Source organism: Anguilla anguilla, chromosome 3, assembly GCF_013347855.1.
Source record: "Anguilla anguilla isolate fAngAng1 chromosome 3, fAngAng1.pri, whole genome shotgun sequence".
Classification (NCBI taxonomy): domain Eukaryota; kingdom Metazoa; phylum Chordata; class Actinopteri; order Anguilliformes; family Anguillidae; genus Anguilla; species Anguilla anguilla.
Window position 1 is genome coordinate 62,642,540 of NC_049203.1, and position 16,847 is coordinate 62,659,386.

Here is a 16,847-nt window from a genome sequence, read left to right on the forward strand (position 1 = left end):
GGTGAATGGATCTCTCTGTGAATGGACTCTTTCTAACACCTCCTTATAGTTCTTGTCACCTGAACCAGACAGTTTTTTTTATTTTATTTCATGTTATTCTGAAACTATTAAATTTAAACCATAACCACAACAGAAACAAGCCCTTGGCTTTATTTAGTAAATCTCTGTTTTTAATGTGCATACTTTTGCATTGATGTTAGAAATTTTTCTATGGTACGTGTTTTGTTAATTATCAAAGAAATGAAAACAATGCTGGGGACAGGGGTGGAAAATTGAGCCCAGGCCTCACCTGGAGACACGGTTCACCAGGAAGAGGAAGACTCCGAGAGGCAGGATGGACAACAGGAACCACGGGAAGATGAAGGCGACCACGCCCAGGCAGAAGAACACCAGCGTCAGGTTCTGCAGGAGCATTTCAGACTGCATGGCCAGACGTACGTCCACTGAGGAAGGGCAACGAGCCAAAGTCAGAGAACGGGCCTTCTGCTTCTGACGGTAACGATCACAACAACACTGCAGATTTCACAGACGAAGCAGATCTGCATTTTTCCAATGTGTCAACTTCCTAAAACTATTGGAGGCTTCTGGTTGGTCGCAGGAGTTTCCATCCGGTTTGCTAATATTCATGGGGGATGGCATGCTCTAAGAACTCCCATTGCCGCATTATTGTCCCTTGGCCACGCCCCCCTAATATGCATTCATAAGATAAAACAAATTGGAATGTTTTCACACAAATAGTAGGGAGACTGAACTTTAAATGTTATGAATGATGAGCCAAGTATACAGCAGCTCTATGAAATGCGCTCATACCACACCCGTCTGAGGAGAGTGAGAGAGAGAGAGAGAGAGGCAGGCAGGGAGGGAGGAGGGGGGGCAGGGAACACAGGGCTTACCCTCATCCATGTCGCGGGAGAAGCGGTTGAGGATGCGGCCGAGGGGCGTGGTGTCGAAGAAGGCCATGGGGCTGTGGAGAACTTTCCGGAACAGCTTGTCGTGGAGGACTGAGGCGGCGCGGAGAGTGCACTGCCAGGAAGACAAACAAACACAATTCTGTCATGCAGGCATGCAGACAAAAAATCCCGTCAAAATCCTGTCAGACCCAAACACATTGCTGTCTGACATAAATCCTTGCTGGACGAGCACACAAAAGTACGAAATTAAGACACACAAACAGAGCACCGTGAAGGTCTTGTTATTGTGCCAGTAGGGGGCAGCATTTCCTCTGGGCTGAGCAGGATATCAGTGCCCCAGTATAGTGACAGGGATGCTGCACTGTAGGTTTCTTTCCAATAAATAGGCCATTACTGACAAAATAAAACACAGACTGCTCATTAAAGTGCCCACGCCCCTTATCACACATAGAAACCTAACCTTATGTTTTCCCCATTTCCCTGGTCGCATTGCCAATATGCCTCTTTAAATCTGTCACGTCCCAGTTTAACTGAAATACTCCCTTCACTTCCTAATGTATGTTGAACATTCGGCTGCAAAATGGCTGAGCACAATCAAAAGCAACTCAAAGACACACTGCTGTCAGACATTCAACCACAGCTGAGTTAATAAACACGATATTATAGATATCTACATATCTCTACAGAAACGCAAGACATTATCACAAGACTGATTACCCTAGCACCACGGTACATTATGTACACGCAGCTAGATGCAACACATTCAGTCAGAAAGAAACGGTACATGCCCGCACGCAGACATAATGCAAACGCGCACAATGATTCGCAGCAGCACAAAGAGCACACGCAGAGCAGATTCATCTCCAGTGCATCTCCTGAGACATCAGTCACAGCGGGCTTTGCAGGGAGTGTACAGACTGAACAGCCAGCTTCTGCTTTTCTGGAGCAATACAATATATTGTGAAACGCACCGGGAACGCCACAGTTACAGCTTGTCCCAGCAGGATATGTGCGAGTCAAGCCTTTTTAACAATAGAGGCAGCAGCAGTAATTTATTAAGAACATAATAAAGGCCATTACACACTGTGCTTTTCTCTCTGTTCGGGGGTGTTAGATTTGGGTGTTTTTTTTAGCAATGTCTCTTCTATACAGTTTTCAGAGTCATCATCTGTTTAAGTCCCCACACCTCTCCTGTTTCCATCCAGGTGTTGAGTACCCCTTTTCAAACGCAAGCTCTCCCCCGAGACTTAGGTGCCGAGAGCCATTGGAAAGCAACTCTGGGTGAACAGAAATTATGATGAAGAGACATTGATCTAGCCAGGGACAGGAACCAGGGAAGGAGTGAATTATCACATTGATGTGACCTTTCCTCCTGGCCAGACACCATTTGTTTAGAGATTGTACTTAAGCTGTGCCATCTCTCAATGATAGTTGTGTTAGACTGGAGACGCTCGTAAGACCACGCAGACCCGTAACCACGCATTAAAGAGCTAAACTGTCTTTCACCATCAAATTCGATTAAGTCTCTTACTTTCCTGAACGCAACTGGAAGCAACAAGCAGCCGACAGAATTTTGATTAAAGAAGAAAAACAGAAGCATTCTTCAGGGGGAAACACAAATACTCCCTATCGCCCCTGACTCATGGGCCCACGTGGCCCATGATAGCTTTACTGCCAAGGTTTTTTTACTGAGGGGACGAATCTGTGTTTTTAACCCTCTCATTCCAGTGGGATCCCACATCAGCGGTGCGTCCGATTCGTGCTGCCGAATGAGCACAAGCAACCGGGCTAGCGATGACCTAGAAGAATGACGATTTTAACGACCTGTCAGGAAAAAAATTCTAGGTCAAAAACGACCATGAGGACGTGAATTACCTCTAATGCAGATGGTAGTAATTCTAGACAGGTAAGTGGCTTTAGCCCGTAGGCATTGGGGGAACCTTCAATCACGGCTCAAATGTACAGATTTTATATCTGTGGAACAAAAGCCTTCGGGGAGCTTTTAAGAAAAATAGCGCACGCGTTGCACAATAACACACCGGCAGCGATCTGAAGAGGTGCTTCAGGTGGAGTGGCGGGGCTAACAAAGCTGCCGCCCGTTTCAGATCGGTAACACAGGGTGTACAGGAGAGGAGGGGGGAAAGATGTTATGTGCCCTGAAATTACCGGCTGCTCCGCAGGCAGGCAGATAACAAACAAGCCTAATGGGAGGCTTTACACAGCTGGGACGAGCGGGGGGCGGCGCGTGCCAACCCGGCTCCCTGGGGGGCACCGCGGCGCACGCTTCCAGGTGACTCGATTGGCCCGTTGAATATCGAGTCAATAAAACTGATACCCATCTGGGCTGGCACACTCTGTCCTTTCGTCAAGGATAAATTAAAAATACCGGCAGAGTGGAAAATTTGGCGTACTAATAGACGGAGGTCGGGAGTTGGAACAGCAAAAAAAAAATCACGGAAGAATCAACTCACCGGCACCTACAGGAGTGACACAGTACCCCGTGAGCTTTGGGCCAGGAACACTAAATTTGACTTCTCTGAAACTGCTGTGAGGCAGGAGGAATCTGCCATGAATTCGTGCCAGTAGTACATGTAAATGGCTCAGAAAATAGCATCCTCCTCACACGACTCAACTACGATGCCAAAGTTTACAGGCAAACAAGGACTGAACACTTTCACACTATGTCTGCATATCTGCAGAAACGCCCAGATACTTTTTGTCATGGAGCTACAAGATTTAAAATGAATGCCAAACCAGTCATATAGTGAGTAATGCAGGACGGTTAAGCTGGACCTCCTTGAGCACTAGGAGAATGAGACATTGGGATGCTTCTGAATTCAAGGCCATTACAGGAAGACTTCTGTACTTGTATCTAAAACTTCACATATAACAAATGGCAACTTCACATTTCCACACTTCAAATCAACGTTGTGCTTTTACAACCAAAACTGTAAGTTTGAATGGGGGGCGAAACTTGACCATTTTTTATAATTAGATTTATTGTCACCCACTGTTCATGTGATGGCAAATAATATTTCAAACTGTAACCAGCGAGATCAATCATTATGGTCATAAATAAGCTTTTTAAAGTGCTACTTGTTTTAGCAATTGGAATTGGTTGTTCAATGTCCAGTTCTGTGTCGAAAAAATCTTAATGTCAATTCAACATCATAGTTCTATAACATTTTAAAAATCATGGAAAATGGGCACTGATTGGGTAACATGGCTTGCCTGGCAGTTGACTTTCCGATTGATCACGAAGGTGTTAGACGTGGTTGAGGTCAGGGTTCTGTGCGGCCCACAGTCAAGTACCTCCATACTTATCTTGACAAAACCATTTTATATATGGGCCTCACTGTGTGCCCGGGTGCACTGTCATGCCCCATGACAATTTGGGGAAAGCACAGAATCATCTAGAATGTGATTGTATGCTGTAGCATTAAGATTTACCAGCACTGAAAATATGGGGCTGAGCCAAAACCATGAAAAACATCCCCAGACCAAGGGGCATCCAGATACTTGTGGTCATAACAGTATAGGTAAGGAAGACTACAGTGAGGGGGATACCTTGACAAACACAAGCCCACGCGTGGTCTTCAGGAACAGCGCCGCCCCCATGGACAGTGCGTATACAGTCGAGTAGTACTGAAGGTGGGGGTTCAGCCTCATGCTGTCGGCCACCGCCGTTTCATTGTGCAGGGCCAGTGAAGCATTCTGGGAAAAAGATGGCAGAACACAGCGAGGACAAAGATGGGTATTATTACTGTGTAACCTCGCGCACATCTCTCATCACAGACAGCAATCCGCAATACGAGCCGGAGGAGAACAATACCGACCTGGGTTTTATTGGCATTCAGAGCACATTTTTCAATTAAGGAAAAAACTGCTTTTGGGTGCATATGGTGCAGCGTTTCACTCTTTTTTAATTAAGTTTACAAGGGTGTTGTTAGCGTTTATAATTAAATGTGTCAGGAAGAATGACTGCATTGCTATGGCAGGAATGCATGGCGATGCAGGTCCGTTTCTGCACCCCCTGCTCAGACCCTGCAGCTAACCTCAACCCGCTGCCCTGCCTGATCCAGTAGCTCACAGACTAACCTCAACCCACTGCCCTGCCTGATCCAGTAGCTCACAGCCTAAACTCACCCCACTGCTCTGCATAATTCAGTAGCTCACAGTCTAAACTCACCCCACTACCCTGCCTGATCCAGTAGCTCAGCCACCAGTTGTTGAATGCGATGCTGCCGGTAGTGCAGAGGAAGAGGACGATGTTGACGATGAAGACCAGAGACCCGCCGGCCGCTCGGATGTAGGCCCCGTACACGGACCACGCCACCGCTCCTGACCCCTTCTCCTCCGCCTTCATCAGCTGATCTGGAGCGTGAGCGTCATCAGAGGAACAGAAGCCAGTGAGGCATCATGGGTAAAATCAGTCACCACGCATACAGACGAGAACCTGAGAGTCTCTCACCTCCTTTATTTCCGTCGACTGGAGGACCAAGCACCTTGTTGACACCGGAGGACTCCTCCACCTTCTTCTCTGCAGTGGCCTGCCTGTTCTTCATATTATTCCTAACTACATTCTGAAAGGAACAAAGTGAGTGGTCAGAGCTGGTATCTACACTGCGCTCGGGCAACCATGACAACGCACTCTGAGGCTAGACAGGGGCAGCCATGGCAGAGTCTTTAGCGAATACGCAAGAAAATCAATGCGCGCCATGCATAATTAAAGGACTGTACGCATTAACATTTCACAAACCGCCCCCTTAAACTCTGCAGAGGCTGTGAATTATTCATGGCCTAATGTACAGTGTTTTGTGAGCAGCTGACGACAGCGCTTTCTCTTAGAGCAAGTCAAGGGGAAGGGGGGGGGGTTTGGGCTGGACTGCTGCAGAACCTTTCGCTTCCAAAGGTTGGCAGATGTTCGGCTTTTGATCAGAATATCCGGTTTGCACAGGTCTGGTATGGGGCCCTGACCAAAGCAATTGATGGAAGAAATTCACTGGTAGTTTATAATGAATCGTTGATGATTCCCTAGTGAGATAGAAAGGGTCACCACCCCTTTCCACCCCCAAGTCCGTCGTCGTTTCCGAGAGGGTTGTGACATTGTAAATCTGGCAACCCCAGCTCTTCCCCACCTCCTGCCCTCACCTCCTGCTGCACGCTGTTGAAGAGGGAGGCGTAGTCCCGCCCCCTGTCCATCAGCTGGGCGTGGGTGCCGTGCTCGGCGATCTGCCCGTCCTTCATCAGCAGCACCTCGTCACACTCCGCCAGGTACTGCCAAAATGAAAATACACCGGCGTTGGACTACACCCCACAGCCAAACTGGTTCTTAGACAACAGAATTAAAGAGGAAGGTAAAAGTACGAGATACACAGCATGATGCAATTTTTCCTGGTTTTTCCTCATTTCCCTGGATTAATCAGAGAATACTCATTTCCAGGCCCTAAGTGCATCTGGGGCTACTAGCATTTAGCTTCATTACTGAACATTCTCCCCTCCTCTCAGCCACCAGGAGAGCCAAAGCTCTTAATGTGCAGGCTTATCACATAATCAGGGCCTCAGCCCCTGGATGAGAGACATTAAGGGTCATAAAAATCTGCATTTTCCCGCTCCGATTAATCAGGAAATAATCTCGTCCCTGGCAATGGTGTCACGCCGTGCTTCACGCACGCACAGCAAGTGAAAGCGCTGGCCCTTAGCGTAGCCGCAGGCGAACGCCGGCCCTTAGTGTAGCTGCTGACTAACGCTGGCCCTTAGCGTAGCCGCGGGCTAACGCTGACCCTTAGTGTAGCTGCGGACTAACACTGGCCCTTAGCGTAGCCGCGGGCTAACGCTGACCCTTAGCGTAGCCGCGGGCTAGCGCCGTCCCTTAGCGTAGCCGTGGGCTAACGCCGGCCCTTAGTGTAGCCGCAGGCTACATCTGACATCTCACCTGCAGCTGGTGGGTGACAAACAGCACCGTCCTGGTCCTTGCTGCCCCGCGCACGGCGCCGTAGAAGAGCTCCGCCCCCACGTGCGTGTCCACGGCGCTCAAGGGGTCGTCCAGCAGGAGGACGGGGCGCTCGCTGTACAGGGCCCGGGCCAGGCTGACCCTCTGGCGCTGACCCCCACTCAGGTTGGCCCCCCTCTCCCCAATCTAAAACAAAGCATTATGTCTTAGGATCTACAGAGATCGGCATAGCAAGCAGTCCTACACACTCTCCCCCCACAGACAAATTACAAATCTGACACACCTGCTGTTATAATAGTACTGTTATAGAATTCAAATATCACATTAAAAATATAATTGCACTCAGGCTAAAATTTGATTACATGCATGTCTAATTTATCAGCAGTATACTAGTCCAAGGGTGTTCAGATGTCTTGATGACACTGAGATTGCATGAATGTACTATTATAAAAGCTTGTTATTAGATTACATTTTAACTGTTATCACTGTTGATTATAAGTATGAAAATAATTTGTTCACTGAAATGCTATTCCATTATTTTTAATTATTTGTCGGTAAACTAATGAAGAAATCCAAAAAGCCACAAAGAATCAACAGTTTGTGGTTCCAGAAACAGTGGATGGCTTTGGATGAGGTGACCCATGGAAAATCTGGCAAGATTACTTCGCTTAGCCAATGTCATGGCAAAGGCTGCAGAAGGAGGCAGCGAGCATTTAAATCGAGTACCATTTTGAAATGTAACTCCTGATAGACCTGTAGTGGAGCAGCCCTGTATTTCAACTAATTATTTCTCTTTTGAATGCAATTTTAACCCTACATTTGTTATGATATCTCATATTTTCTGCTCATTATACTTCTTCAGTTCACAGATGTATATTAGCATAATTCCATTTTAACATATGCAAATGGATGCTCGGGTCTTGTTAACTTAGTTTTTTTTTTCCAAAATGAAAAATAATTACAGTGAAATGCAGCAAAATAACTCACTCATTCTCAAGAGCTGGAGAGCAATTACTTGCAGGTTATATTGGCAGCTCATTTTGGAAGAATGTTTGGTATGTCATTTGTTGCTCCAGGCCAGTTCTGTTTTTGTGAGTGACAGTTGACTTGCTGCAGAGTCGCTCAGTTTTCTGGACCCGGTTCTGTTTTTAATCCTTCATTTTTCGGTAGGACAAATTTAAGTATGGAGGAACATTGCATGGTCACACAGACAGAGACACACACGCACACACACACACACGCACACACCAGTAGTGTAGGCTTACCTCTACCTTATACTGTAGTGAATACTAGTGATGGGGTTAGGGATGGAGTTACAATAGTCACCTCAGTCATGTCACCGTAGGGAAGGTCACATATATCAGGGTTTAGACAGCAGGCCTGAAGGACAGCATTATACCTACATGGGGGGCACACAAAAAAAGAAAGAAAAGACAGGACGGAAGGAAAGGGGGAGAGGAGAAAGAGGAGATGGATCAATTTGCGACACCTTCACACAGCTGGTTTCTCGGCACAGATGGAGACTCGACTGCTCTCACTTTTCAGCGTCGTATTCTTTCCCAAACAGGATGTTCTCCCTCAGGGACTCGTTGAGGATCCAGGCCTGCTGAGGCACGTAAGCGAACCCGCCACTGACCGCCACCGAGCCCTCCAGCAGAGTCATCTGCGGGCGGGGGCAGAACGAACAACGTCAGGGTGGAGCTTAAACAGAGAGGAGGGGGGTCACAGGAGACGGCTTAATGCAGTGACCTCACCTGTCCCAGCAGAGCGGACAGCAGCGAGCTCTTTCCACTTCCCACGCCACCGCAAATTCCCAACAGCGCCCCCTGTGGAGAGACGCGGAAAAAAAGGTGTTTTTAAAAACTCACTCGTTCAAACGGCATCTTGGTTCAGTAATCCCTGAGCATTTATTTTTGGTCGAATAGGCTTACTTATGTCACTCTATACCCTCAAATCCATTTGCTACTTAAAGCACCAAATCCTTAATCTCCCTCTTGTGCCTACTGAGGCATTTAATGTGGTCCTGTAGGTTTATGTAATGACTTCTGCTATTGGTTGTGACACCGATATCCTCTCTGTTCTCTGCGTAACCTTTGTGTATGCACTTTTCTGCATGGCTCTGGATAAGAGTGTCTGTAAATGCCCCAACGTAAATGCAATTTGCTCAGTCTTTGCCTGGCGAACATCACCGGATTGCGTGCATTAAAGCTCTTGGATTAAACAGCATGTTGTTCTAATGCACCCCGGCTCTTGAAAGTAAATAAGTTTATCCTCTAAACTGGAGCCTGTTTTTGTTCCTGTTGCATTGTAGACATGGTTCAGCTCGCCCATTCCCTAAAGGGTGACGAGTTTGTACAGTATCAGCCTGACGTGTTAGGATGCCTGACACAACTAAAAATCAGTTTTTTTGGGGTTTGAAGAGCTGGTTCAGTTGGATAAGTGTACAATACATATGCTGTAGGCGAAAACTGGAATCTGTTAAACTGGTTTTCAATTCATTTTGATTATGAACACCTGCCCTTAGCCCACCACTACTCAACTCCAAATTCTGCAGGCTGCAGTGCTTGCAGGCAGTTGCTCCAGCACTACGCCACCAGATTTCACTCATTATTATCCCTCCTTGGTTCAGAAAGTGAGCTCATTAGTGAAATCAGGTAGTGTAGACCATGGTTGGGACAATGCAGCCCGCAGTGTTGAGTAGAGCCGAGTAGCTCTGCCACAATACATGCAGCAGTGCACCTTTGCTGTACCTTTCTGACGCGGAGCTGGATGCGATGCAGGGTCTTGTGCAGCGGCGGGCGGATGCTCTGGGTGGAGGAGACGGTGCTCTGGGGGCTCTCCTGCTCCATGTGGGTGAGGAGGTGCTGGTCGTTCAGAGCCTCGACGCCTCCTTTGCCCTCCTCCGCGATGATGTACAGGCTCAGTTTCTCCCTGCGCAGCAGCCTCCTCATCCCGCCCCCCTTTTTCGGCTTCTGGGACGTCCTGCCCCGGCTACCCCCCACCCCAGTCCCAGTGGGGGTCCGGGCCCTCTCCCAAACCAGCGTGGCGTCCCGGAACTCCACCGCGTTTCCGGGGTCCTCCATTTTTGGTGTGACCTCCTCCCGCTCCTCCATCAGGAAGAGGCGCTGATGGAACAGACACAGGAAGCTGCAAGGACTTCTCCTAATGTCATAAACATTTGGTTGATCTAATCTGCCCTGGCATGCCTGAATGCTGATTTGAACTGCACTGTAAAAAAACAGTCTGTTTATTTTATGGGAACGGTCTGTAAAAAAAAAAAAGCAAAGGAATTTTGACTGCTGAAATGTAAATAATTGTATTATTTATGGCGAAACACTGTAAAGCATTTTACATGTATTAATATACAGCCTGCTACCATAAGCTTAACATACTGTTACCATTATTTATATGGTAAAGTTCATGCAATTGAGTTCAGCCAGTATTTTACCATAAAATATATGTTTTGTTTTTTTACAGTGTGGGATAAATTTGCTGGAGACGTGATCTGATCAAACACAAAGTGGGGTGGTTGATGGCCTACCAGAACCAAAAGAGAGGCAGGCACACACACAGGTAGTAATGCCCACTGTGTTAATCTAATCTGCCTTTGTATGCCTAAATGTTGATTTGAGCTGCGTCAGACCTGTCAGAGACAAGGAAGTACAAAGGGGTGTGTTTGATCAGAAGGGAGCAGCCACACATACAGCGGTAACAGTGACCATTTTGCTACTGACCACCGACATTTTGATTTGGGTACAGGGTATAAAGCTCGTCCTTGAAAAAGGCTGCATTGCTATTGACCTGCCTTGCTTTACCTTGTATGGTTCACACTGTAAATGAGACTACCCTTGCTTTGTTAATAAATTGTTATTGATCTAAAGTTTAGAACTACAAGTTTCACTTTACAAAGCACCAAATTCTTACAAAGCACAGGGCAGATTGATTCTCTCCTCTGCTGGTGTATAGAACAAAATGCTGATACAGTCTGTGTTTACCTCTTTTGTTAGCTTTTTTGTGTTTATTCTTTATTTATTGATTTATTTACCTGAAATCGCTTGACTGCCACGGCGCCTTCTGACAGAGAGCGTACTGCCAAGGGCGTGACCTTGAGGGCGAAGGTCATGGAGTTGAAAACGGCGACGACAGTGAAGGCCTGTGGGAGAGGGCGGGAGGAAAGGCAGAGGGGGGGTCAGGTGTGACAGGCCTACTGTCAGGCTGTTAATGACGGGGCCCTGGGGGGGGGGGGGGGGGCGCAGGGCGTACCTCGGCTGCCGTCAGATCGTAGCCCAAAGCCATGTGCAGAGTGAAGGTGCACACGCTGGCTATCACAACCACGACGGGGGCCACGCCCACCGTCAGGCTCTGAACGTAGCCCGCCTGCTCCAGGATCTTCCTCTCCTTCAACCGCACCTCTGAGAGAGAGAGAGAGAGAGAGAGGGAGAGGGAGAGAGAGAGCAAGGTTAATACACTAGACATTGTTTCATTGAATTCAAGCAACACAGTTTGCTTTTGCCTGAGCTGTATCAACTACGGCTCATTTTCTTCATTAACATAGCAAATAACATCACATGCAACTTCTATTTTTGGAACATTTCATTAAAAAAAATAAATAAAAGCTCTAATAATATTTGTGTTGCAATCACGAGAGAGAGAGAGAGAGAGAAAGACAGAGACAGACAGAGGGAGAGAGAGAGAGAGAGAGAGAGAGAAAGACAGAGACAGACAGAGGGAGAGAGAGAGATAAAGAAAAAGAGAGAGAAAGAGAGAGGAAGGCCAGGGAGGTCTGTGTGTTTATACATGTGTGTGTTTACAAGCCTGTCAGCTGTTACCATCCATTAATCATTTTAAGTTGACAGTTGCCCCTGGTGCCAAAGTATTGCATGTCTATTTTGTCCCGAGAGCAGCTACACGTGGGCTAGTCCATTCACAAAGTCATTCCATCTACCCTGGCCCTCAGCCAGCATATTTCTGCTACAGCTGAAGCCTTACTGCAGACATGCTCTGGATCAAAGAGCAGGTCTGTGCCCCCCAAATACCTGTTTCTTGTATTCATCCATGTCTCTCTGTGGATCCTGAAATCAGCATGATGGGTAAAGCCACTGCTAAGCAGCATAGTATTTACACAAATCTCCTACACTTAGAAATAAATGAGGCAGCTCAGATTCAACTCTAATAAATTCTCTGAGATCTACTGAGAAACAGCAGGTGTAATTTGCCAGTAAATAACTGATGTCCCGAGATGACTTCTCAAAATCCTTTACCTCTCTACTGAGACATGGCAGTTTATCAATATAGCGCACAGGCCATTGATGAGCACAGTGAAATCTAAAAGCTAGACTTCGGGCTGATGGAGTAAACTAATAAACTGCTGAGATCATTCTAGGGGAATTAGAAGGCAAATGACTAAATGGTCTTCTGTGGAAGGCATTAAAGAGGTTTAAACACTTTCAAGGTTAGCCTCATGTTCAGGGCTGTAGGGGGCTGTTGGGGCTTTTCATTAAAATCAGAGGGCTCAGCCAAAAAAGCAGACGAGCCAAGCATGACAAAGCTGAAAAGCTAAGGTTACACATCTTGGAACCTGAAACAGGAAGTGAAAGCGGTGTCCGCGGTTGCGAAATCGCCGGGCGATGTGGTAACCGCATACGGAAAGCGAGCGTTGTCAAGTGACTCACGGTGGACGTTGCGGGCGAAGGCGGCCTCCCAGCAGCACATCTTGATGGCCTTGATGGAACCCAGGATTTCGTTCATGAGACGCACACGCCGGTCTGTCACCAGCAGACACTTCTTCCTGAAGTAGGCGGTCAGTCGGGAAGCTAATGTCTGCCCAGTCAAACGGAAGTGACAATCAGTGAGAGAGGAGCGCAGAGAGATCAATAATGCAGTAGTCAGAATAAGCACACACTGTATGGTTGGTTTGTTAACGTGCTCACTTAAGTCCAGGAGTTGGGTCTAACCGGATGAAAAGATTGTAATCATTGGCCAGAGCTTTGGGTGAAAATGGGAAACACTAGTACTCAAATGCATTACATTTTCAGAGATGATGGAAGACAAAGCCCTAATGTACTGTGCTTAAGTGTGTTTAAATCTTGTTTACTTGACTTGACTGGTATACATATTGAGATAGGATTCTGGGCAGTGGAGGGGGCGGAGGGTTGAATGTTGAGCCGTATCATGTGACATACCATGGAGGGATAGAAGAAGATGAAGATAGCAGACCCCACCAACGCGGTGGGGCCTAGGAAAGTGCAGGTGTAGGACAACCCAAGGATGGCCACCAGTGGTCCTCCAGCCAACAGGCATCCCATTGTGGCTGCCTCAAACAGCCGCTGGCCATCGCTGGAGCACATGTTCACCAGCTGCAGAGGACCAGAGATGGCGCTCATGGTCACTTAAACCACTCGTTTAAAATCCAGACCAAAAACATCACAAAAGCGGACCTACAGCAGCCTTCAAGACCTGCATATGGTGTCCTTTCTCTCTTTGAATGAAATCACTATTCCAATTTTTCAATTTTCTCCTTTTCAATTTGGAGTGCTCATACTTTTAGGCCCACAGGGTGCAGCCAATGTTGCCCTTGGCCGGCCAGCCAGGGCAAAAACCTGACACCTGCCGACTTAATCCACCCCAGGAATGCTCTTCCTAGCCATTTTCAGATTACAGCAAAAAAAAAAAAATCAGTGCACTTAACTGTGGTAACATTTTTTTTTTTTTTTTAAACACAAAATTCTCAACTGTCAACTGGGCCAAGTGGCCAAACAGGTTTGCTAAGCAAATTAACTGACAGGCAATTTTATTGAGAGATTGTGTGAGTCATGACACCACCCTGCCCACACTTACTTCTCCGGGGCTGATGTCTTTGGTGCTGCGAAGGCGCAGAATCTTCTGGAAGGCGAAGGTGAGCGCCGCCCCACGCAGCCGGATGGCGGTGCGGTAGTTGACGGCCCAGACGAGGGCCAGCGACCACGAGCGGGTCAGCTCCATCAGGAAGATCCCGCCCACCAGGGACAGGCCGAAGAGGAGCCGGTCCTCGGGACTCTGGGAGTACTCCAGCAGCGCCCGTATAAGAAGAGCCTGGAAGAGCAGGGAGGGAGGGAGGGAGAGAGAGAGGGAGAGAGAGAGAGGACAACATGGATGAGGGAAAATTAGTGGAAGAGGGAAGAAAAGAGAAAAAAGCAGAAGGGCCAAGACTAGGGGCAAAAAAGAAAGGAAGATTTTAAAAAATCAAACAACAAAAAAATCCAAAAGCAACAAACCACAATTTCCCTTGCTTGCATGTGTAAGGTCTGTTCTGGTAGCATTAATAACACATGCCGATTAGATAAGCATCCATTTCTTGAAACAACAATTTTAAAAAAATGGCCGACATGCCAGATAGGCGCAAAACCACAGCACAAGAGAACAAAGAAGGCCTTGTGCCGCAGGTAAATCTGACTAATGCTATTAAATGCACACCGCGTAGTGTTTACAGCAGCAGGTAGCGTACGGCGTCAGAGAGGAGGAAGGAGGTGAATTGAACAATGGGTCCACTCAATACAGTCCCAGCAGGGGCAGGCTAAACTCAATTACTCTGCAGTGGAACAATTTATAAAACCCAAGACAAATCCCCAATAAGAACTGGGCTACAATGATTGTGCATTTTCCATTGGTGCAGTGCGTTTGATACCTTTTTAATCAAATTTAACAGTGGGGCCAAATGGAAAAGAAGTTCGAAAAAAAAAGAATAAATTAAAAGGAGAGGCATCACTCCGACCCACAGCGAGACCAGGGGAATAAACATTCTTTGTATGACTGGCTTTTCAGTTAATCTGCAGTTCCCGTGTCTGCTTTACTTTGACTGGCTTGGTTATCTAATATGCACACACATCTTTATTGAGCAGTAATGACGGAGTCAGTTTGTGCTTTGCTGATAAAGTAGTTAAAGCACAAGGCAGAGACAGGGTCTTCTTTTAACTCTAATATAGCAATTGCACGACCAATAGCCATTTTTGAATTTAATGGAATGAGGGGTGAAAGCCATCTTATTATGATCATTTATCAGCTGTGAGAGAGAATAAGAGGACATTTAATGTCAGGGAGAGGAGGGGGGGGGGGGGGGGGGGGGAGAGATGAGCCTACAGCCCCAAGATCAGTACTCACAGGTCCGACAAAACCCGCTACCATGGTGATGAGCAGGGAGAACACGGCCACCAGCATTCGGGTCTGACAGAACCTCCAGCACACGCGGCCCAAGGAGGCCTTCTCTTTCCCCTGGGCCTTCAGCTCCTCGTGCCACAGCGTCTCCAGTCTAGAGCAGGACCGCCCGGGGGGAGGGGTGAGGGGTGAGGGGAGGAGCGGGGGAACAAAAATAGATTACCATGCTGGGATGGAACACTAAGAACCAGGCTGCAATGGGGGACACCCGATCTGGTGACACAGATGAAGTCAAACACAAGGCACACAACCATGTATGGCAATAACAATTACCCGGCTGCGATAGTTAGTTTGTGTATGAACTCTCTTGAGTTCAGATCAAATAGCCTAAAACTCCTCATAAACCTTTTTTTTATTCCTGCCAGATATAGCTGTTGCTCAGCTGTTATGAAGGGTTTTAGGTGGTTCGCCCTAACTCAGTCAGCATATGAAAACCTATTCAAATGAAAGCATGTGTGTGCACACAAGGTCGCTCTCCTGTTTTTGACGTATGTGATTGCACACCGAACATTACATGCTCCATGCTCTTTGCCTGCTCGGTGTCAGGTTACAAACACTCACGGATGCTGAAAGTAAGTATGACAGAAATGTAAAACACAGAGCAGGGCCCCTTCATGCCCAAGAGAAGAAGAAAATAGAAGGAAATGCAGTGCACACAGGTTGCTAATAATATTCAACCTCTTTCCTGTCGACATGAACAAAACAGGCTCTACATGAGATCCAGCTCCCCCTAAACAAGGACTTCAAAACAATTTGTACAGAGAGGCCTTGAAATGCAACTAATTATCATGGCTGCAAGTGCGATTAAATATATTAATATACAGACTGAAGTGGCATCTACTTCATAAGAGCACCCGTTTCTCTCTGGGTAATTGTGTTTTATTCAGAAAGGTGTGGTGCATATCAGCAAGCTTTCTTGTTTTGGATTTCAGCAAAGCAGGTACTGGCTTAGCGTATCCCAGCAGTTATTTACAGGGTTATGGTGGATACTGGCCCATCTATCATCCCGTAGAGTGCACTCATTGCATCATACTCATATTCTGGGTTGGTTTAGGAATGTGGCTCAAACAAGCATGTGGGACATCAGAACCCACAAATAGAAATTAATCTGGGCGGGACTTCCTGCTCACACCACGTCAGTCCTAGTCTGACTCATTGATAGCCTCTACCTGGTCTGACCATTTGAGATACTGGGTAGAAAGCTACTGACATTCTTATCTACCGGATAGTGAGTAGATTGATTAAAGCCACTGATTGGCCAGAAATTTAACTTATCCGGTGTCCCAGTTTTACACCAGTCCTGATTAGAGGGGGTAGAAGGAAAACCTGCAGTACTACTGGCCTGGAGGGCCAGATTTGAGTTTCCCTGAGGTGGGTTGTCCTGAGCAGGTAGGTCAGGTTGTCAGAACACCCAACATACACAATGGTCTTTTCTTCCTGACAGCTGCTCCTCCCACTCACCTGGCTTCTGATCTCAGAACACACTTCTACGCCTAGAAACAGCCTGGCCCCACTTTTATTGACTGTTTTGCATGCAGAGGCTACCTCTGGGCTATCGGGATTTTTGCATACACGAGTACCGGTTAAGAGCTAGGCTACTACACTGGCATCTTCTAACCTGCAGGGGTGGTGATGTTTTTCCAGTCAAAAGCAGTGTGACAGCAGTATTTCCAAATAGATGATTGATGAACACTATTCTAGGATCTAAAGAGACATGTCAAGAACTTTTTTTTCTGTTATCGTTGTTACATGAAGTGATATAATTCTAACATGGTAAAGTATCGAAAAAGGAT

The 16,847-nt window shown here is 47.0% G+C and overlaps 1 protein-coding gene across 2 annotated transcripts in view; it reads right to left on the minus strand.

Moving 5' to 3' along the window:
* Window positions 1-16,847, minus strand: part of wu:fb13g09 (multidrug resistance-associated protein 5) — a 31,549-nt gene that overhangs the window by 9,689 nt on the left and 5,013 nt on the right. For both annotated transcript variants that reach the window (XM_035411150.1, XM_035411151.1), the window contains exons 4-20: window positions 15,001-15,148; window positions 13,702-13,935; window positions 13,047-13,220; window positions 12,537-12,684; window positions 11,128-11,276; window positions 10,910-11,017; window positions 9,615-9,989; window positions 8,619-8,690; window positions 8,403-8,527; window positions 8,191-8,263; window positions 6,847-7,050; window positions 6,063-6,188; window positions 5,383-5,494; window positions 5,101-5,285; window positions 4,479-4,625; window positions 894-1,023; window positions 290-443 (exon numbers count right to left, since the gene is read on the minus strand). In XM_035411150.1, coding sequence (XP_035267041.1) covers window positions 290-443; window positions 894-1,023; window positions 4,479-4,625; window positions 5,101-5,285; window positions 5,383-5,494; window positions 6,063-6,188; window positions 6,847-7,050; window positions 8,191-8,263; window positions 8,403-8,527; window positions 8,619-8,690; window positions 9,615-9,989; window positions 10,910-11,017; window positions 11,128-11,276; window positions 12,537-12,684; window positions 13,047-13,220; window positions 13,702-13,935; window positions 15,001-15,148 — 2,664 coding nt within the window. The remainder of the gene's footprint in view (window positions 1-289; window positions 444-893; window positions 1,024-4,478; window positions 4,626-5,100; window positions 5,286-5,382; window positions 5,495-6,062; window positions 6,189-6,846; window positions 7,051-8,190; window positions 8,264-8,402; window positions 8,528-8,618; window positions 8,691-9,614; window positions 9,990-10,909; window positions 11,018-11,127; window positions 11,277-12,536; window positions 12,685-13,046; window positions 13,221-13,701; window positions 13,936-15,000; window positions 15,149-16,847) is intronic.